Raw genomic sequence first — 22,826 nt, 5'->3', positions numbered from 1 at the left:
ATCCTGAGGTGAAGTTCTTAACCCGAGGTACTACTTCCAGGTTAGCGGAGTCTGTAACCCTAAGTGTTTGTAACCCAAGGTACCACTGTGCCTTACATTTACAGAGCAAAATAACCTCTTGAATTATATACCCAGCACATGGAACCTTACAAAAGGACAATATGAGTGGACTCTCAGTGCCCTTACCACAGCAAAAAGACTGATACTGATGAATTGGAAAAAGAAAAACGAGGCTCCCTTCTACAATCGGATTGAAGACTTATACAAACTCGCAACATATGAACAACTTTCATATATACACAGACTTGTCATGGAGAAATTCAGTGATATTTGGAATCCATTGTTACAAGTACTGTAATAGATTAAGATCTGGTGAAGTACAATAACAACTTTGTAAACTATAGAGTTTTGGGTCCCCCCCCCTATATTTTCCCTTCTACACAAGTTCTGTTTCTCTTTTTCTCTTTTATTTACATCTCACCATGTTTAGTGCACATATAATTAGGAACTTTTTGAATTTTCAATAAAGATGTTTAATAATGATAATAATAATAATAATAATAATAATAATAATAATAATAATAATAGCTTTATGTCTGTTTCGACCAGGAATGGTTGATTCTAGGGCCTATGTTTTTAATTTTAATTTTTGCTAGAGCTGGCATCTGGACAAGGTTGCAATACTCTACATACACATCTGAAGTCCACATGATTGATTGATTGATTGATTGATTTTTTTGCCTATATTACCCTTCATCCAAGCAGCACAGGGAGGTTTACAATATAAAACACCAAGATACATAACATAGTTGATCACAGAACCATAGAGTTGGAAAGGGACCACAAGGATCATCTAGTCAAACCCCCTGCAATGCAGGAATCTTTTGCCCAATGTGGGGCTCAAACCCTTGGCCCTGAGATTAAGTCTCATGCTCTGCCAACCGTAACAAGGAAAAACAGCAGCCTGCTAGAGACCACCAGGGAACCTATAAGCAGGGCATGAAGACAGGGGCTCCTTGCTTCTGTTCACTTTGCCTGAAATTGGTATTCACAGGCCCATCATCTCTGAGCATGGAAGTTCTATTTAGTTTCCAAGGCTGATAGGTTTTTGTGTGTGTAGGTTTTTCATATTCTGACAGCTATATTAACTATTCCATGTTGGACAACACATCTGCCATTGTGTAATCATGTGGCAGGGAGCCATAGCAATCTTGGCCCCATGGTGCTTGGGGCAGTATGATGCACAGAGCCAAAAAACCTCTGCCATGTGTACATGTTATGGTTTTGTATTTAATCTGATACAATTATGCAAAATAAGCATTTATATCGAAAGATGCTGCCAGAAAGCAAAGCACAGCTTCTTTTCATGCCCACCAGCCAAATTCTGCAATGGTTTATATTCTGGAGGAGCAATAGTCGTCCTGATGTGGGAAAGCAAGAGGAGAAGGAGAAAGAAAAGCATGCAATGTGTTTATTCTTTTAAAATAGACAATAATGTTCTGGACATTGTGCACCATGCCATAACCTATTAGGACACCAGTGCTTGTTTTGAGAGAAAACAACAACAAAATAAAACTCTGGGCTGCATTCTGAAATCAGTTAAATAAATGTCATCGTCACATCATTCAGAAGCACAAAATTAATACAATTATATGTCATAATGAAAGGCAGATGGAAGCTAAACAGAAGCAGTTGCATTCAGATGTAAAGCCTACATTGTAAAAACAATACAAAAAGCCACCAGCAACCACCAGCCTTAATTTGTGTTGGATTTTTATGAAATTTTCCAAGATGCCACGAAGCAAATTTCAGACTTTATATTGTGTAAATATTTTTGCACTATGAAATATTTAACATTAAGTAATGTACATCATGGGGATGTGGCAAGCAGACACAGGTGATTAATATCATTTTCACAAGTAACATTAACCAAAAAATAAATAAATTCTGGAATGCGCTGCTCTATAGATGAGCAGTTTTACAAATGAGCACTGTGGCAGCCTATCTTGTTATATGTGTGGCACCGTATTTTTCGCTCCATAAGACACACTTTTTTCCACAGTTCAATCTCTCAATATCTTTCACTTCCACAAAAAGTCATTTTTATTAGGGCCATGGCACAAGGAGAGACTGTTTAACCCTTCCCCCTTGGATCATTTGCTCCACTTAAGTCCTAGCTCAATGTTGCTATTACCAGAGGGCCATAATATGGTACCCCAGTCTCTCTCTCTCTCTCTCTCACACACACACACACACAGGCTCTGGCGCACTGAGTGGGACAATAGTGGGTCCAACAATTGATCATGAAGGTGGTTTCTGCATGTGCTGTAGAGGGAAGTGAGGGGTAGATGGGGCTTCTCAACTTGGGAAGGGAGCCCATCTAGGAGAAGGAAAACTCTGATCCTAAACCACCACTATCTTGCAGGATATATTTGTTAGAAGAAAAGGCTAAAGAGCAAACCATTCACAAATCTGCAGTGGAGTCCCTAAGACAGTTGGGTGGCGCATTGTACACCTCATGCGGGCAACTCCAGCAGCCAAGCTGGTGCCAAACATATTGCTCTGCTTTCCTTTGGCAGAGCAAGGCTGAGAGTGGGGTCCTGTTGTCTGGGCAGCCCAGGACCCCCATACACACTGCCCCAGTTTCCACCATGGGGAGGTCACTTCGGTGCTGCAAACACTGCCGTTTGGATTCCCCCCCCCCCCCGAAGCACACTCCATTGTCTCTAAAGCCCAGGCTTCCTCAAACTCGACCCTCCAGAGGTTTTTGGCCTACAACTCCCATGATCCCTAGCTAGCAGGACCAGTGGTCAGGGATGATGGGAATTATAGTCTCAAAACATCTGGAGGGCCGAGTCTGAGGAAGCCTGCTCAAGACAGACAGATGTCAAAAACAGAGGGGGAATCTATGTCTCCTATCCAAATCAGGAGCTCCACATTTGCTTTGAGTGGTCATAGATTTCTCATGCCATGTGAAAACAGTAAACATGTGATTCACTGCTGAACAGAATAGGAGTGAGTAATTTGAAGTCATTTGTACAGTTTTATTCAGGTACAATTGCACATGGGCTCTGCCCTGGGGATTTTACTGAAGGACATCGTAAAAAGTGATCCCTCAAACAAGCAAATTAAGGCACAAGACAAACTTACTGCACAAAAAAAATCAAGTATGCCCCACAGTCCCAGTTCAGCTTTATTGAGAAAGGTAGCCAAAGGCTTGCAAATTCAGACACCGCTATTCACATTGTGAGAATGTGTGTTCTACCCAACAGGTTTTGCATTCCATTTTCAGATATGGAAAATGCAAAAAAGCATACAAGCAAACAGAAACTGCCCTGAGCATCACTTGTAAAATGGGATTAATGTTGGAAGTGGCTGTTCTGTGGAGTGCTAGGCTGTAAGAATTTTTTGAAATTGAGGGACTGTGCACAGATATCATAATGTTTGGATTTGCAAGCCTTTGGTAAACTGTAACTGCTTTTAAATGTTTTAATTGTACATGTTTTTAGAATGTTTCAACTGTTTTGGAATGTTTTTAAATTCTGGTGGAAGGGCGGGGTATCAACCAGACAAATAAATAAATGCATTGGCAACAGTAACAATTAACGCCAGGAAATCCCTAAACAAATATTGAAACTCTTTACAGGAAGAGACTTGGGGGTGGTATCTAAAACCCCATGTACACTGTACATTTAAAGCACACCCCCTACGCCAAAAGAATTCTTGGAATTCACAGAGCTAATATTCCCAGCACCCTTAAACTACAGTTCCCAGGATTCTAGTGTGTGCTTTAAATGTGTAATGTATGGTGTGCACACAGATCATACTGTATTAGAACCAATGAAATCAATGCACTGATTTCAATGGGTCTACTCTTAGTATTTTTGAATTATGGTGCTGGAGGAGTCTCTTGAGAGTCCCATGGACTGCAAGAAGATCAAACCTATCCATTCTTAAGGAAATCAGCCCTGAGTGCTCACTGGAAGGACAGGTCCTGAAGCTGAGATCCAATACCTCATGAGAAGAGAAGATTCCCTGGAAAAGACCCTGATGTTGGGAAAGATGGAGGGCATAAGGAGAAGGGGACGACAGAGGACGAGATGGTTGGACAGTGTTCTCAAAGCTACCAGCATGAGTTTGACCAAACTGCAGGAGGCAGTGGAAGACAGGAGTGCCTGGTGTGCTCTGGTCCATGGGGTCACGAAGAGTCGGACATGACTAAACGACTAAACAACAACAACTCTTAGTATGACTAACGTTGGAGATCTTTGGCACTGTTAGAACTACCATAAAAGGGGGGGGGGAGGCAACAATAACTAGTAACAAGTGCTTATCATTTGCAACACATTTTACGTGAATAGTACTTATTCTGCAACGCAGGCACATCCTACTCGGAGAGCATGGTGTTGATAATGCCAAGGTTGCGGGTTCGATTCTCGTACGGGGCAACCGCAAATTCCTGCATTGCACTAGATTATCCTCAGGGTCCCTTCCAGTTCTGCAATTCTATTATTCTACTCCACGCGTTACTTTGCTCCTCTAAAGTAACACCAACGTAACTGCATCAACCGACGGTTAAAGCATCCCACGACAACCAGTTCCGTCCCAACGCCGTCCTAGGCAGCAGCTGTCACTTGTTAGCTCGCCGCCATTCGTGTCCCCTTAAAGCTGCAGAGCCCGAGAAGAGCACCTCTTAGGATGTGGAAAGCAGCCCGGCGCCAGAGGACCGACGGCGCTTGCCAAAAGTCCAAGTCCGGGTCTGGGCAAGGGCTTCACGTCTCTACCGAGCATGTGCGGAGGCTTCCCATTTGCTCCTGCGAGGGCGCCAGAGGATGTCCTCGCACCGGCAGGGTCCAGGCGCGCCTGGGGGACGCGCAAGGCGGGAGACACCCCTTTCCCCACCCCACCCACCCCTCGGGCTTGCTCCCCCTTCCCTGCCAGCCCCCCGGCCAATAGCTGGGAGGACCCGGCAGCACTTTGGGTAGAAGCTCTCCTCTGGCCGCGCCCGGGGCTCCCCGACGGCCACCCCTCCCGCTCGCCTTATAAAGGCTCCAGCGCGCACCGACGGCTCCCTTTGCCTGGTGCCCTTAAGCGAGGGCCAGACGGCGGCGGGATCCGCGGCGCTGCCTCCACCTGATCGCATCTTCCGGAACGCTTCCCCGCTGCTCCTTGGGCGAGTGGATCGAGCGGATCTTTTTCTTTCTTTCTCCTCCCGGCACTTTTTCATCACGACCCTTCTTCTGGAGGATCTCCACCCCGCGAAGCAATTCCCTTCTGGAGTTCACGGCGGCCCCACGCGCTTCGAACAAGGGAACGGGGAAGCCGGCCGGCCGAGCGCCTCGCAGGACTCTTGTCGCGGGTGGGAGAGCAGGCGAGGGAGGGAAGAAGGGAAAGAGCCTCTCCGGGTCTTCTGCTTGGCTCTGCTTCGTTTCCCGGCTTGGCTGGAGCGCCGAAGATGGCCAGCCGCAGCTACGCTGGACCCCTCGCCCTCCTCTTGGCTTTCGCTATCCATCTCCTGCAGCCGACCCACCCAGCCGAGGCCGAGAGATCGCCCATTCCCACCGGTAACTTGACGCACCCGCTCCTGCTTCCCCGACGCCCCCACGTTTTCATTTGAGCCGGGTCTCCTCCATTTCTTTGCGAAGCTTAACCTTAGCACGCGCGCGCGGCGAGCAGGGAAGAAGGCGAGAGGGCTCCTTGCCATGTGCAGAGTTGTTGCATAGACCAAGCTGATTTCACTTCTAGAAGAGAGGGACTGGGGTGTGGATTTGCGCCCTGGTACTTTTATATGAAATCCACCCTTCCCCCCAACCCCCCCCCCACTTTAACATTTGATTAGGTCCACGTTATGACCGAGTAAATGAATGGATTGCTGGTGAAAATCCTGATTTTCTTACATTAAAATTAAAAGGTGACGCTACCCCACCCCTTTAATGTGAAAGTGGATTCTCTTTAGCTTGGGTTCGTGAAGAGAGAGGAAATATCCCTAGGGGAAATGAGTTTCTTTTGCTGCAAGGCGGGTTTTGCCAGTCCGTTACTTTCTGAGAGACGGGGAGTGAGACCCTGTCCCCACCCCCCGAAAAAAAAATACCTTCTCATTCAGACCCCGCTTCGGGATCTTCAGACAAAAGCCCCGTTGTTCAAACTGCAGCTGATTTCCCCAGCTCTCAGGCGGGTCTGGTTTGCCTCTTGAGTGCTGAATTTGTTGCACATGCTTTGTGTTTGTTTCTTTCTTTCCCTTCTCCCTGTCACTTTCCTTGTAACATTCATGTGGAACATAAACGTCTGGCGAAGGTTTTCTTGGCCGCCCACCCAGACACAAGTTACAGGCAGCAAGCAGCGTTCCCACGTTGGGAAGCTGAGTCTTTTAAAAGGAGTCAGTTTGAGATACAGTAACGTCAAAAACAAAGTTTCCAAGTTTCAAGAGGAAAACAGTTTCTCCGAGATGCCTAGGTCCATTTTCACTAGGTGTGCATTCTCATGTAGGTTGGCAATTTCCTTAACATGGAAAATGCAGAGAGAGTTAGCAAAGGGAGATGGGTGAGGTTTGCGCTCCTCATTTCTTTCTTTGCAGCATTCACACACAATGCTGTTGCCATCAGAATTCCAGTTTGTACCCCCTTAATTTAACCCGAATTTACGGGGGTGGGTGGGCGATAAGCTTGAAAAACCTGTTCCCAACGATCCTTGTGATATCTCAACAATCACTTAAAAGAGTCCTTACTTCTAAGCACCTTGTAACCTTATGAGCCGTCTTTTCCTGTCTGTGGTGAAGAGTTGAATCATTACTTTCATACTGGCGATGATCAATATTTAGGATGATTTTGAGAAGGCAAGCGATATAGAAATGCAACATCTATTTCCCCGCTAAGCCTTAAATACAATCGTGATTGTTTGCCCTACAAGAAACTTCTCTCATTTCCAGTACAGTGGTACCTCAGGTTACATACGCTTCAGGTTACATACTCCGCTTACCCAGAAATATTACCTTGGGTTAAGAACTTTGCTTCAGGAAGAGAACAGAAATTGTGGGGCGATATTGCGGTGGCAGTGGGAGGCCCCATTAGCTAAAGTGGTGCTTCAGGTTAAGAACAGTTTCAGGTTAAGAACGGACCTCCGGAACAAATTAAAGTACTTAACCCAAGGTACCACTGTATTTTACTGTGCAGTCTTGTGCATGTTTGCCCGAAGTAAATCCCACTGTGTGTAATGGAGTTTACGCCATAGGGACACCATTGCCTATTTGCCCCATCGAACATAGCAAGGCTTACTCCTGAGTAGACGATATACAGCTGCACTGTTAGTCATGATGCTTGGTGGAAGAGACCTGGCACCTGGAAGACATGATTATTCCATTTGATAGTCTCTCAAACATGAAAGGTGTTACTTTGTGTCCCTGCCCCCTCCCTTTTTTCTGGCCAGATTTTCAACCAGTTTCCTTCCCAGCCTTGTTCACATTCTGCTCCTTGGGTCGTGTAAAGTGCTTGTTCCAGGGAGCTGGAAGGCAGAAAGAAATTCAATCCTCAATGTGCAAAACAGAAGAGGAAAGACATGCATAAAATCTGTTTAAAGGAAAGGGCCCGTAATGTGTTCTAGTGCTTCCAGTCAAAAGAGACAATTGGTTTTAAATACACATCATGTTGCTTGCCATACACTGCCTCTAGCTTGGATCCTGAGCAGGCCTTTGATTGCGTTCCCAGCTCTCGCTCGCATCAGTCCTGGGAAATCAACCATAATCTGTGATTTATAATTTTCACATGGTAATAAAAAGAGCTCAGAGTTTTGATTCACACCTTTGAGGTAGTAAATGGCTCGCTTCAAAACTCTGCCGTGATTGTTTTGCCACACAGAAGGAACATAGTTGCTTCTTTCAGTTTTTCATTTTTTCCCAATCTTAACTTTACATTTCCACATCAGTTTGTGGGTTGTTGTTTTTTTTTAAGTCTTCATGAAAATTCATCAGTATTTTTGTGCACGTTATCTCCTAATCTACTCGTGTTGATATGCAGTTTTGCCTAATATACCCATTTTTTGCAAAACAATTTCTCCTAATATGATGCATTTTCAAAATTTTATTTTACCAGTATATGACTTTTTTTGGCACACTTTACTTCAGCATATGCATTTTTTGTACCCATTGCTTGGTTGAAGAAGCTCTTCCCAATGCAACATTTGCACTCAAGGCCGTGCTGCTCTGCATGGCGCCTCCCAATGCTGTGCTGCCTGGGGTGATTCTGACCAGGCTGTGCTGCACCTCCTGATGATATACGGCATGGGGCGACTTCCCACCAGGTCTCCTCTGCGCCCGCAAGATTGGGACTGAGCCCCATCCCTGTGGAATTGGGGGGGTGGGGGCTGTAGAGGCCCCATCCCCATAGAATTGGTGTGCCTGATTGCATGTACTGTAGTTTGTCTGATTCCTCACTTATTTGTTAGTGTCTTATAAGGAATAATAGCACTTGTAAGCTTTATTTCTTCTTCTTTAAAATACTTTTAGGGCAATCACTTCTCTGCTCAACTACATAACTTGTATAAGGGCTTATATAAGTACAGTGGTACCTTGGTTCTCAAACGCCTTGGTACTCGAACAACTTGGAACCCAAACACTGCATACCCGGAGGTAAATGTTCTGGTTTGTGAACTTTTTTTGGAAGCTGAACATGCTCTGTTTTGTGTGTTATGCTTCCGATTTGAGTGCCACACTTCCGTTTTGAGTGCTACACTGAGGTCTGTCTGTTTTTGCTATTTATTTAGCATTTTTGTTTTTGCGGCTTTTTTGTTTTGTTTTTTTGCGGCTTTTTTGTGTGAGACCGTGTGGAACCCAGTTCAACTACTGATTGATTGATTGTGTGACTGCAGTACATTATTGCTTTCATTTTATGGATCAATGGTCTTGTTAGATAGTAAAATTCATGTTAAATTGCTTCTTTAGGGGTTGTTTTTAAAAGTCTGGAATGGATTAATCCATTTTGCATTACTTTCTATGGGAAAGCACACCTTGGTTTTGGAACGCTTTGGTTTTGGAACGGACTTCTGCAACGGATTAAATTTGAGAACCAAGGTACCCACATATCATAAAGGCCACATCACATCACTTCCTCAACTTGAAATGTGACCCTTAGTGAAAACTTATTGGTTCACACAGTCCCCTTTGTGGAAGACAATACAGAACAGTGACTCTTGTGCGCAGCTTCTATCTATCTCCTTATCTCTGCAGGCACAGATGTACAACATGGCTTGCAATCTGCCTTCTATGTGCAGATATCCAGATGTCTCATGGATGCATCATTTGCCCATTCCCTTTACTGAAGTTTACAGATTTTAGGGCTGTACACATATACAGGCAGATTCTGTATGTGGGGGGAGTTGTGCATGAGATTTGTTAATAACCCCCCCCAAACACATGCCCCCCCCCCGCATGGCAGAAGGAACTTTTGTGTGAACAGGACGTTGTTTTGTAACTCCCTGGAGTCCATCCCAGGCTAATAAACAGAACAGGAGTAAAAAACTTAATCCCAAATAAGTTTATTATTTGTAAATTATTATGGAATAGCACTGTTCAAGCCATCTTAATGAAGAGGCAATGGTCTAGAATGCTGAAGCAGTGCTAATAAAATGCATGTTACTGAGTAAAAATAATAATAGTGGATTCTGGTTAACATAAACAGTAAGAAAATCTTCACTGATGTATAGCAGACTCCACTTCTGCCAGGACCCCAGACATTGCAGGGATTGTTAACAACAGACTCCAGTTTTAATCCTTGTTTAATTTTCTGAGTTGTTTTACATACACTTCTTTGCCATTGATCAGACGTTTCAACATCTAATGAGACTGACATTGATGTAGGTTCTGTTTTATTCTGCATAATTTATATCCTATTCATACTTAATAAAATGCCTCTAAGTCTGATTTGAGCAGCGTTTAAGCTACAAAGAACTTTCCTTATACAACCCCCCCTAATTGTATGGTTGAGGAGAAACCCATTGTGAGGTGAATCCCAAATTTACAAGGTCCTTCAGTGTTGATGTAACCATAATAATAATAAAGGTTTCTGTCCAAGCCATCTTATAGCAATTAAAACAAATGAGCATGTTTGATTGATGTGAAAACCTACAGGAAGTGTGTTATTCATTAAAAAGAGATACATAACATTCAGGGATTACTGTGTAACTTTTGATTTATGTGACAAAAGTTCTATTGAGTGAGTCTATGAAAGCTAGAGTTTGTTAGAAGAGACCTTATTGGTCCTGAAAAGCTACTCAGAAACAGAGCAAAAACTGAGTTACAAAGTCTCCTTTGTAAATTTCACATCTATTTCTGACATGGAATAATTTGTGGTTATTGATAAAACCGCACTTATATGCATAGCTACACCTCCTTCTCTCTTGCTGTCTCTTATACCTGTCTCTCGACATGATCAAAATTGAGTGGAACTTGAAAGCTGGTGTGTCTTCAGTAGATTTGCATTCTGCCTCTTTGAAATGGCAAAATTCAGTCATCTATTCTAGTTGCTTGCACAAGTGCCAATCTGACCCACAAAAAGTTTTGCTGAAGCATGTGAACCTAAACTAACAGTCCTATTATATTCCAGAGACTTAGATTCTTGACTGGATGCACATCAGGCTCTTAGTTTTCCTTCTTCTTCTAGAAAACTATAATTGCCACTTCTATAAAATACCTACATTGGTTTTTTGTGTTCATTGCATTTTAAATGGCTTTGAATATTCATAATAGAGTTGGAACAAGTTTAGAATATGTGTGCAGCTCTCTCTTTTTTTAAAAAAGTAGAATTTGTTAGGTAAATGTTTAATACTGGACACTTTAAAAGTCAGCAGAACATGAGCCAATTTAATATGACTAAGAATGTCTTATTTTGTTTTGCAACTGTGGGTAATGTGGCAATTTGTAACTGAAAACAGCCCATTTTCATTTAGATAACTATTAATTAAAGTATTTTGTAGCTTACTTTTCCTGTACTCAAAGTGGCTAACAACAACAGTGAGACAATTTACCAAAATATAAGGAAAGAGCACAGCATACAATTAAACCATGAAGATTCACCAGAACTTTGACAATATGAGTGGCATGAATAAGTCATAGGAAGGGCCTATTGCCCTACAGATGGCAGTAGTTGGCAGACAGATTGGTTAGTGCGATTTTATTATTTTACATCTATATCTTAACTTTCCTCCAAGTAGCTGTCTCTCTCCCTTTTATATTTACAACAACTCTGTGAGGTAGGTTTGGCTGATAGACAGTGATTGGTCCAAGCTTCATAGATGAGTGGGGTTTTGAACTCTGGTCCAAAAGCATGTACAAAGAGCATGGATGGCATGGATTGGGCCATAACACATTGCCAATCCCACTTATGTAGGTGTTTTATTAATGCACATTTGTGAATGTTATACCACAGTATTTTAATTGTTAGATGCAGATTTTGCGGAGTGACTTTATCGTACTGAACCTTTTGGAATTTTGTCTATATGCCAGTAAAGGTTTGAGATTGAGATTGAATTAATATATAACACTCCTGGAGCTCAGAAGTGGTTTCCAAGCTGCAGGGAGCATGCGAGAAGAGACCCCTTTTATGTCATCTACTATAGGAAGAAAAAACCTTTGCACTTCTAATACACCACCGACACACTGATATACAGGAGAACTGTAGTGCTTTTGTATTCTTCAAAAGTTACTGCTTCCATAGATCTGCATCTATAATAACTCAGTGGCAGGTCCCGGGTTCTCCAGGGAAAAGACTCCTGAAACTGTGAAGGGGTGCTGCCAGTCTGTGTAGACAATACTGGGTTCAATGGATCAATGTTCTGACTAAGGTCTGAGGTGGCTTCTTATGCATCTGGTTGCTGCATGATTCTGTGAGTGCTCCATTCACATCTTAACTATGATTTAGCCAATATGTGTGGCATTAGAGTGAAGTGAGAGAGACAAGGAAGAGAGTGAAAAGGAAAAAGTCTGGCTGGGTGAGTGATCAAGTATCAATGTGAAAGCAGAGGAAAATACTCCTGGTCAAAAGTCAATAAACTGGGTGCTAAAAGAGTAATTTGAAGTGTTCTGGGGATCTTGCTTCACAGCTGCTGTTTAAACAGCTGGCCTTGTAAAAAAGGAGAAGAAAATACCTTGAGGGCACAAAGCTTTCTGTGCCAGTAAACTCTTCTCACTTTGTAAAAGTGATGCCAGTTGCTGAAACTGTAGTCATATTGATTGTTTAAAAAACAAACACAGAACAGTATGTTAAACTAAGAATGCAGCAGCGATGTTAGTCTTGCTCTGCTGGCTTCTGAGCAGAGGCGGCAAAGTTGAAGTCAAGGTCTTTGTACCTCACTAGGCCAAACAAACCATGTGTTGGTACTGGAACCGGTTGTCTGACAGTTCCAGTCTTATCCACCCCCTCCAGACCCGAACAGACACTTAGGCCAAACTAGTAATTTCCTGGTGGTTCATTTTTCTGTGCTTGGAAATGTGACTGAAATATCTGGCTTCGGATTTAGTTACAGGAGCTCACAAGGTAAGAATGTAAGGCTTGTATGTAGAAGGTCCAGTCCTGGCATCTTCAGTTAAAAGGAGCACTTATTCACAAAGCTTAGTCCTTGGAAACCCGCTCCCAGTCAGGGAACACAACACTGGCTAGATGGGTCAGTAGTCTGACTCCATATAATAGCCTTAAATTCGTATGGTATTTTTGTGACTTTACAGATGTAGCTTTCGAAAGCACAAAAGGTTATGAAAACATGCATTTGGCTATTGCATACATGGATTTATTCAATTTCCTGTCGGGGTAGTATGTACTGGGCTTATGATGCAATATATGCGGGCTCTAAATTGCCAGTGTGTAATTGCAGTGTTCACCAGAGAACTGTAACTTATTTACTTTAACTCAGCACCATGACTTCAGCATGCCTAAGCGGGGAAAGGGAAGGCAAGACGTGGTTTGGCAAGGCCTCTCACTCCTTTTGGAGCTATTTGTCTCCAATGTTGGCTGCAGAATATAATTGATGCTAAGTGCCTGACACTGATAATTTTGGGTGTTTCCGGTCATGCTTCTGATCAATGCAGAGCCAATACAAAGAACTGTTTTGCCAATGCTGGCATGTGCATGGTATTTGAGCTAGCCTTGAAAGCTAGATCAGGGATAACCATTAATCATATCAACCCACATTTCAAGGATGTTCACCACTTACACTGTAACTAAAAGGTGGGAAACCTTTTTTAGCCGGAGGTCTCCATTTCCTCGTGGCAAACTTTGCGGTCGTGGCAGTGGTAGCATGACAGTGGTCAGCAAACCCAGAGGCAGAAGTGGGTGGCACAACAGATGTGCCTCATTACCTCTTTTCTTTTTCTAGTGGGCTACATTACAGGCACACAAAAGTCAAACTGAATTTTCAGGCATCCAGGAAAATAAGAGGCATGATCTCAGTTCAAAGACTTATTCCAGCTAGGGAAAAGCATTCAAAAAGAGCGCAGAGCAAGGCTGGGAAAGGATGTGACATGGGGAGAATCCCAAGGGCCAGATAATGATTTTTGGAGGGCCACTTTCAGCACCCGGGATTGAACTTTCTCAGCCGTACAGTAGATGTTTCATTGATACAATGTGGACCTTCAACTGCAATAAGCAGTAGCAGCAAATGACGTGCTTACCTAAAATTATCTATTGCCTCAGATGTTGCACCCCAGAAGAATTAAGATTAGTGCTTGAGCATACATGTAACTGATAGCTTGCAATGCTGGCGCTGCATTGGCTCTGAGTAGAGCAGAAGCTGTTTCGTCCGTTACTTGAAACATTCATTGCATGTGAAGACCTCCCAAAGAAAGACACAGTTGTCACCAATACAGTGGTACCTCGGTTACATACGCCTCAGGTTACATATGTTTCAGGTTACAGACTTAGCTAACCCAGAAATTATGCTCCAGGTTAAGAACTTTGCTTCAGGATAAGAACAGAAATCGTGCAGCTGCGGCGCAGCGGCAGCGGGAGGCCCCATTAGCTAAAGTGCTGCTTCAGGTTAAGAACGGACCTCCGGAATGAATTAAGTACTTAACCTGAGGTACCACTGTATTAGTTTAAGATTATTGGCATAATTGTGGCCACAACTTTATTGATTACAGAATGTGAGTGGTTTGCTTCGGCATTAGTTTGACTAGCTGCACCTACATCTCCAGCAGGGCAGCACTGACAACTAGACACCGGCAGAAGTCAATAAGGGTAAACATACTGGGGGAACATTGGTCCTACCACAGACACAACCTCACCCCAAAATGCTCCCAGGTGCTCTGGCGTGGCCCTAACCCCTAGAAGGGGATCGGACAAAAGCATGGCGAGCACCTGGATTCCTTTAACGGAATACCCTATCACACATTGGGAGTGGCAGGTGTGACAATCTCCCCTCCACCACACCTTGAACCAATGTCTAACCACCAAACCTTACAAAGTTGTGACGATTTGCTACGCGGCAGGAGAAACTCAAGTGGCACCAGCCACTCAACCAAATGGGAAAATTCCTACCGGGCCCCTGTCCCAAAAGCAGATGACCCACAATGGCATAGCAAGACCCTAAATATAGGGAGGGTGGGCAGGTGATCCGGTGCACGAGGCGCTAAGAGGCAACATGCAGTGGTATGAGTAGGTCCCCCGGCTGCAAATTCTCTCAACGCCATTGGCTAGAATTACCTCAGCAACCGAGGGACCCAATTGGGTTGTGGCTATCCAAACGATCCCACCCATGCAAATGGTGAGGTCGGTCTTGGTGAACTCTCTGCAATGCATGCCCTCCATGATGAGGACATGATTTGTCCTCTAGGTATGCAAATGGAATGAGTTCTTAGTATTGCTTTACAGATGTAAACGCATGCCCCACAGACGTTTCTCTTTTGGATGGCAGTTCACATGCACAATACTATGGCCTTTTAAATGTGTCTGTGCAGTGTATTGGCTTGTATTTTTTGTTGTTGTTGTTATGTAGTTTGTGATCTTTGGATGCAGGGCGATCTATAAATGTGATAAATAAATAAACAGTTTCTGGCAGAGGATCTGCATTGCATGAAAATGGTATGGGTGTGCATGTGCCTTGACTATTATATTTGCTTAGGTCTAATTCATAAAATCCCCACTTTTCCCAAAATAGGCTTTAGTGTCTATGATTGTGGTCCCTGCATCACATCTTGCTTGCTTTGAAAAGGGCGAAGGAACTGTTCCTTCAGTTCTTATCCTAGATCTGGACCCCAGCAAAATACACGAACTGGGTAGGAGTGTGTTTATTCTGTATGTTACTTATTATTCATGATCAAAGGTTGTATCCATTGGTTGTACAATTGGAAGCCAACTCATTCAATCCATCTTTTTCTTCCTCTTGTACCCCTTCCCAAAAGAAAACCTGTCTGAGGTGGGAGAGAGGAATCACCTGAATATGGTTGAAAGGATTTTGCTGCAAACCTCTTCAGTCAACTGTCCCCTTCCATGTGACACAACGCCTTATTCTCAGGGGGAACCCCCTCATCAACCCTCTGAAGAGTTTGGGATAGTGCCATGGTGATAGGGAGAGATGGGGAAAAGAGAACTCAGTTGTGTGAGCTGTATCCCATGCACACAACCCATTGGGTTCAAACCCAAATTAATTTCTTGCCCACCTTTTTGGACTCACTCTTCACAAGGCAGTTCTGTAAACATGGGAGTGGGTAGGAAACTGAAGGTCATATTTTAATATTTGGAATGCAGCTGTGTGCCAGCAATTTATTTCCAACCCAGTAAGCTGCTAAAATGTACACTTTTTTCAGATAATATGCTCCTTGTTAAGCTGGCTTGATTTAAAATCCTGAAAGATTTAAAGCTTGTCTAACATCAGTGATCCACATGTTTAACACGAAACAAAATAGTTAAATCATTGTACTGCAGAGACGTGGCCTTCCTTGTGTAAATCTAAGAATGACTAACTTAGAGGTCTCCCACAACTGAGGCCATCTGTGCACCATAAGTTTAAAGCACTATGGCACAAGTCATGGCTCCCCACAAAAAATTAAAAGGAACTGCAGTTTGTTAAGGACCCCTACTTTCCTCATGGAACTACTGTTTCCAGAGGTTTCTGGGAAGAGGAATTGATTGCTAAACTAGGAATTGTAGCTCTGTGAGTGGGATAGGGGTCGCCAAACAACTCTCAGCACTCTGAACATCCCAGGATTATTTTGTGGCAAGCTTTGTTTGTTCAAAGTGGTAGAATGGTGCTTTAAATGTAAGATAGACCTGGTGGTAACTATAATTCTGTCCTAAAATAAAACACAGCCACATTTTATATTATGTTATAACAAATTTGAATTGTAATGTAATATTCATTCATTTTTACAATACAGTGGTACCTCGGGTTACATATGCTTCAGGTTACATACGCTTCAGGTTACAGACTCCACTAACCCAGAAATAGTGCTTCAGGTTAAGAACTTTGCTTCAGGATAAGAACAGAAATTGTGCTCTGGTGGTACGGCAGCAGCAGGAGGCCCCATTAGCTAAAGTGGTGCTTCAGGTTAAGAATAGTTTCAGGTTAAGAATGGGCCTCCAGAACGAATTAAGTACTTAACCCAAGGTACCACTGTATATCCCACTTTTCCTCAAAGAAGCTCAAGGTAATGAACCTGATTTCCCCTTTCCATTTTATCTATATGTTGAATTCCAAGGCATTATAAACAGCCTTGTCTCTTTGCTAATGTATTCATATCCAAAGGTATAGTCCTGAATAAGCTATCACCACTCCATACTAGATATGTGGGATGAGTTATAGGATTCTAGGCAGGTTTCAGGACAGAGAAGGAAGCAGGCACCATATTTGGCCGTTGATAATTTAGGAGCATAAATATATACACCGTTGGCTTCAGATTCCTGCCAGGGAAAGAATATGTTCTGGTAGAGTGTTTTTCCATGCTCAGCCTTATGAGCCCTGCATTTGATTTGAACATTTTCTGTTTCATTTGTTAGTCAGTGCAGAAGTAGCTCACATTCGTCAGTCTTGCTATATACGAGTAGACAGATCTGAGTAAACAACTTGCATGTTTATGAACACATAAACCCATGATAGTACTGACTGCAGGATGACCATGTAAGGTCTGTTTTGCATTCCTTCCCATTTTCTCCAGTAAAAGACATGACATGTCTGTTGGTTCTTAATAGGTGTGTGCACCTTTGGGCAAATCCTTAAGCACTTTGCTCAGTATGTGATTTGCAAAAATTACCCAAATTTAGGCTTGCTCTGCATTGGTGGCTGGAACCCCTTTTCAACGGGAGCCTCATTCTCTTCCAGTGTGGCCTCATGCCAGAGGTGCATTGTGGGTTACTTTGCATCCATACAAATGCCTGGTGTTTACACACACACACACACACACACACACACACACCTCTGCATGCACAAAACTCTCACTCTGAGCGGCTTCCAACAAAATTTTAAAAACAGAATAAAACATCAAACATTAAAAGCTTCCCTAAACAGGGCTGCCTTCAGATGTCTTCTAAAAGTCAGATAGTTGTTTATTTCTTTGACATTTGATGGGAGGGCGTTCCACAGGGCGGGCGCCACTACCTAGAAGGCCCTCTGCCTGGTTCCCTGTAACTTTGCTTCTCGCAATGAGGGAACCGCCAGAAGGCCCTTAGTGCTGGACCTCAGTGTCTGGGCAGGACGAGGGGGGGGGGGTGGAGACACTTCTTCAGGTATACTGGGCCAAGGCCATTTAGGGCTTTAAAGGTCAGCACCAACACTTTGAATTGTGCTCAGAAACATACTGGGAGCCAATGTAGGCACTCAAAGAGCACAGAGCTGGCCATTGAGGACTGTGGCCTGGAGAGTGGCATGGCAGAAGTGCCAAATCGTGTCACGCAGATGCAGTGCTGCAGGTTACGAACGCTGCGGGTTGTGGACGTGCTTCCGTCACAGATTATATCCACAACCTAAGGTTCCACTGTACAAATATGTAACAGATATTCCATGAAATGCACAGGCAAATGTGAACCTAGATGGGATTCATGTTAAAGAAAAAGCAAATCTTCACTCCCCACCCCCTTTAAATAGTAAGAAAAGCAATACCCAGGATATATTAAATCTGTCCTTTATTAAAATCCTGATTATTTAGCTTGATATATATGAAATGCCATGAGGCATATTGGCTTTCCTGGTATTGTTCCAAAAAGTGACCTCACATTGCATGCAGATATGGAGTGTGATCCTAACTTATGAACTTTAAATTCAGTTTAGCCGTTGCACCATTCAAGAATCAGTACTTGGTTGCCTGCCAGAATTGCTCTGGATTTAACGGCACATAAAATTAAAATCCTGAGCCAGACTTGAAGCGGAATCCTCTCTTTGCATCCACAGAGGAATGTAGAAAGATATATTTCACAGCTCTGCTACCAGAGGGCCTTTTAACTGGAAATGGCAGGGAATGAAACAAAGACTTTATGCAAACCAGACCATGCAGTGTATGCATTGCTGCTAAACCATTAGCCTTCCCCTGCTACAGATAAATTTATGGCCATCTTTTAGGCCTGGTTCAGCCTTTAGGAGCAGCATCTGGGCAGAAATTGCTCTGGAAAATCCAGACCTATGGCAACCCATAGCTCAGCAACTTTTGTGTCTGGATTTTCACTTTCTGAAATATGGCAACTTTCCTCCTCTTCTAGTCATTCTGCTGTTACACTGTCATGCACTAAACCATAGCTTGACTTAGCACGCTGCCTGAACCTATGGTTTGCAGTTCATGGTTTGTCTGGAAGAGCTGCATTCTGAAGACTTGCTAAATCAAACCATGGTTTAGCACCTCACAGCAGCAGAATGGCATAATAATAATAATAATAATAATAATAATAATAATAATAATAATTTATACCCTGCCCATCTGATCTGGCTGGGCTTCCTCAGCCACTCTGGGCGGCTTCCCAAAAAATAAGAAATACTTTGTAAGAAATAGCAAGCAGTGAGTAGTAAGGAATGAGATAGGTTTTAGGTTATGCTATGCTTCTAATAGGTTATGTTATATTCTGGATTATGTTATGTTTTAATAGATTATGTCTGAATAGGATGAGAGTGTTGGAGATACGTGCAAATGTGTATGTGAATCCGGTCTTGGGTGTTTGATTTTCGTTGTTGTGTATACTGTGTATATACGGACAATGACAATAAATTTATCTATCATCTATCTATCTATCTATCTATCTATCTATCTATCTATCTATCTATTAAAATACCATAATACATCAATCATTAAATGCTTCCCTAAACAGGTCTGCCTTCAGATGCCTTCTAAAAGTCTGGTTGTTGTTGTTCTCTTTGACGTTTGGTGGGAGGGCATTCCACAGGGAGGGCGCCACTACTGAGAAGGCCCTCTGCCTGGTTCCCTGTAACTTGGCTTCTCGCAGTGAGGGAACCGCCAGAAGGCCCTCAGTGCTGGGCCTCAGTGTCTGGGTAGAATGATGGGGGTGGAGATGCTCCTTCGGATATACTGGACCGAGGCAAAGCAGCAACGATTTCTTTTTCCAGAGCTTGTGAGGGCATGTTAAGCCATAGTTTGATTGTGATGTCAACCAGGCTTAATCTGTATGAACCAAATTTTAATGATAGGGTGCACCCAAGTTTCAAGCTAAGTACAATTGAACCTTCAGAGCTGAGAAATATGTTGTGTAATTTGTGATCATATTGCTTTGTGGATGGGGTAAAGCTAAAGGAACCCTGGATGGTTAAGTCCAGTCAAAGACAACTATGGGGTGTGGCTGAAGGAGCCAGCGTTTGTCCGCAGACAGCTTTCCGGGGCATGTGGCCAGCATGACTAAACTGCTTCTGGCACATGGAACACCATGACTGAAGCCAGAGTACACAGAAATGCCATTTATCTTCCTGCCGCAAGGGTACCTATTTATTTACTTGCACTGGTATACTTTTGAACTGCTAGGTTGGCAGAAGCTGGGACAGAGCAATGGGAACTCACCCGGATTCGAACTGCCGACCTTCTGATCAGCAAGCCCAAGAGGCTCAGTGGACCACAGTGCCACCTGCGTCCCTTTTGTGGGTGGGACCGAAATACAAATAGCATACCAGGCTCAAAGGATCTTTTAGGCAGAAATGAATGCAACAGACCGGAACAATATGCAGATTCAAGCAGCACCTCAGTGAAATAAATCAAGCAAATAAGGCATAGTACAAAGGAAAATTAAATCAATAGTGCAATGAACATGAATCCTTGGGGTTGTCTGTTCCTTCCTACCTCAAGCATTTAAATCCGCAGCAGTGAATTCAAATGAGCAGTAAATAGATATGGCTATAGTACAACCATTACAGACATGTGTCATCTCAGAGTGCAAGTGTGTTTCCCTGGGAGAGATGCTTTTCCAGGACAATATCAGTCTTCCTGTTTCTAGAAAGTGAATATGTTGGGGGTAGGGAATGCAAAAGCAAAGCCTCTGGCTAATCTTCTCTCATCCCTAAATCTGCAGTAGGGAGAGCTTTGTAATTCGAAGTTCTGTGGGCACACAAATTGCCAGTTCTAAACAGAATAAATGAGTCACATCTTGTATTTATTTCAGGGGCATGCTTCTGCTTTCAGCTTCCATGTCAATGGAAATGTCATCAAAGGGACGGATAAAGGTCTTCCTTTGAACAAGCCATAATTAAGGAAAATGTTGCCAGTTGTCTGTCTGTCTTAAATAAAATGAAAATTAGATTGGAATAAATCAGTCAGATTTTATCATTGTTTTTTCCATTTAGATTATCATTTTTTTAAAAAATGGATTTGGGATGCCAATGTACAGAACCACATAAAACTTCTTTAAACATTTTGAGAAATGGACTATTAGGGGAGAATCTGTTTTCTTTAGAATTTGGCTGTGTCTGGGGGAAGCCCTTACAGGGGTCACCAATGTGGTGCCCACCGATACCAGTCTACAGCACCTGTGAAAGGCCTAAGTACCGTAAATATGCCTTAAAAATGCACAATATGTGAGAGATTGCTTGACAATCCTCTCATCTTCTCTCCTTTTTCTCTGGGTTCTCAGCACCTGCATGAAATTAGGCCAGTGGTCTCATGCAACCTTCACCCATAGGCTCCCCATCTCTCCCTTATGTGATGGAAGAGCGTTGCATATGGAGCAATGCTTTGTTAGCCCCAAGGACCGTGTGGTGGTACATTAGAATCAAATGTTGGAACAGCCTTGTTTTCGTTAGGCTGGTAGTACATTAGAATCAAATGTTGGAAGAGCCTTGTTTTCGTTAGGCACAGAAGCAGGAGTTTTTTCAGTAAAGGTATAGAGTTTTGCTGTGCCCAAATCAGGCAAAATGGTTGATTATTTGTTAAATTATGGCTCTTCTGCTTGGTATAGTTCCTGTCTACACACACGGTAAATGTTTGGAAAAAGCTACAGGGATGCCATTGTGATTTATCAAATTCCAGGCTGGGAGAAAACTGTAAATATCAGCTTGCTTCCATATTTGTAAAGAAAAGCCCACTCTATATTTTGCTCTCCCTTTAATGGTATTAGTTGCAGTTAGAATTGTGTGCTGGAAAATCAGTATGAAAGTAAAGAAAGTCCATGGATGAGGAACATGAAATTTGCAAAGTGTTTTTTCTACAGCTTATTTGGAAAACCAGTTCCCTGTTTCAGAGAGTTAGTAATGCACTCTGGGGGAGGGAATGTAACTGCAACTTAATTCTTTATTACAGTGTTATTCCAGACACATAATAGACGGGATGACGGCATTTTCTGTCTGCTCTGTATCTGTCTAAGGAGAGAGTTCCTGTAAACTCATTCAGTTTTTAAGCACCCTCAGAATAATTTCTTCCAAAGTTTAGAACTGTGTATTCATGAACATTCTCTGCTACTTAATAGAGCTGATCGATGACAGCTGAAGTACTGTAACATAAACATTTTATTAGCTTTAAAGCTGAAATGAACCTACTGAGAGGTAATAACCTTCACACAAATATGAAATTGTACAAAATGCCTTCCTTCTGATGTGAGATTCCTTGGGTTTTGTGAGCTTTCCTTAACCATGAAGAGATGAATTCTATCACTAAGCACCAGTGATCTCTCAGAAAGATTTGTTAAAATGTTATATTTTAAAATTGTCTGGTTTCACAACGTGCCTTCAAAATGCAGATTGTATATACAGCAGGTCATGGGAGTGACCCTTGAACTTGTAAATAATCCCTCACTGCACAGTTTCTGGGATGAACTGGGTCTCATGTGAGGGTGTGTCTGATTCTGTCCATCTAGCAATACAGTGGTACCTCGGGTTACATACGCTGTAGGTTACATACGCTTCAGGTTACACACTCCGCTAACCCAGAAATAGAGCTTCAGGTTAAGAACTTTGCTTCAGGATAAGAACAGAAATCGGGCAGCAGGAGGCTCCATTAGCTAAAGTGGTGCTTCAGGTTAAGAACAGTTTCAGGTTAAGAACAAACCTCCGAAATGAATTAAGTACTTAACCCAAGGTACCACTGTATCTGGAAGGCCACAGTTTCCTCATCTCTGTCACAAGAGGTGCCTACTGAGTGTTTATGTGTTGGCTGCTATGCCTCAGATTATTTCCTTTGGAGTGATTATAAAGCGTCTTGACATTTGTTCCAACTTGCTGGCAAGTGTAGCTGTAAAATACGGTATAGCTTCCCAAATCCAAACCTGAAATTGCTCTCAAATCAAAATAGTTCATACAGGGAAATGTAATAAGGAATTCATTTGGCTTACTTAGTCTTCTATGATCACATTTTCCAGTATATTACTGGTGCTTTCTTTTCAAAAGCTCCATAAATCAAAGGGGGGCAGTGGGTTGGTCGCAAGTTTATTTCCCAT

General features: G+C 42.9%; 1 protein-coding gene across 2 annotated transcripts in view; it reads left to right on the top strand.

Annotated features, from left to right (window-relative positions):
* The first annotated feature begins 4,789 nt into the window (after window positions 1–4,789).
* Window positions 4,790–22,826, top strand: part of PLOD2 (procollagen-lysine,2-oxoglutarate 5-dioxygenase 2) — a 64,094-nt gene continuing 46,057 nt past the window's right edge. The window contains exon 1 of one of the 2 annotated variants that reach the window (XM_083739441.1): window positions 4,790–5,564. In XM_083739441.1, the coding sequence (XP_083595567.1) occupies window positions 5,456–5,564 (109 nt within the window). In that variant the 5' untranslated portion in view covers window positions 4,790–5,455. The remainder of the gene's footprint in view (window positions 5,565–22,826) is intronic. The other variant, XM_083739442.1, reaches the window with a different exon arrangement.

Source organism: Podarcis gaigeae (genome assembly GCF_964106915.1).
Source record: "Podarcis gaigeae genome assembly, chromosome: 5".
Classification (NCBI taxonomy): domain Eukaryota; kingdom Metazoa; phylum Chordata; class Lepidosauria; order Squamata; family Lacertidae; genus Podarcis; species Podarcis gaigeae.
This window is presented reverse-complemented; position numbering and strand designations above follow the sequence as displayed.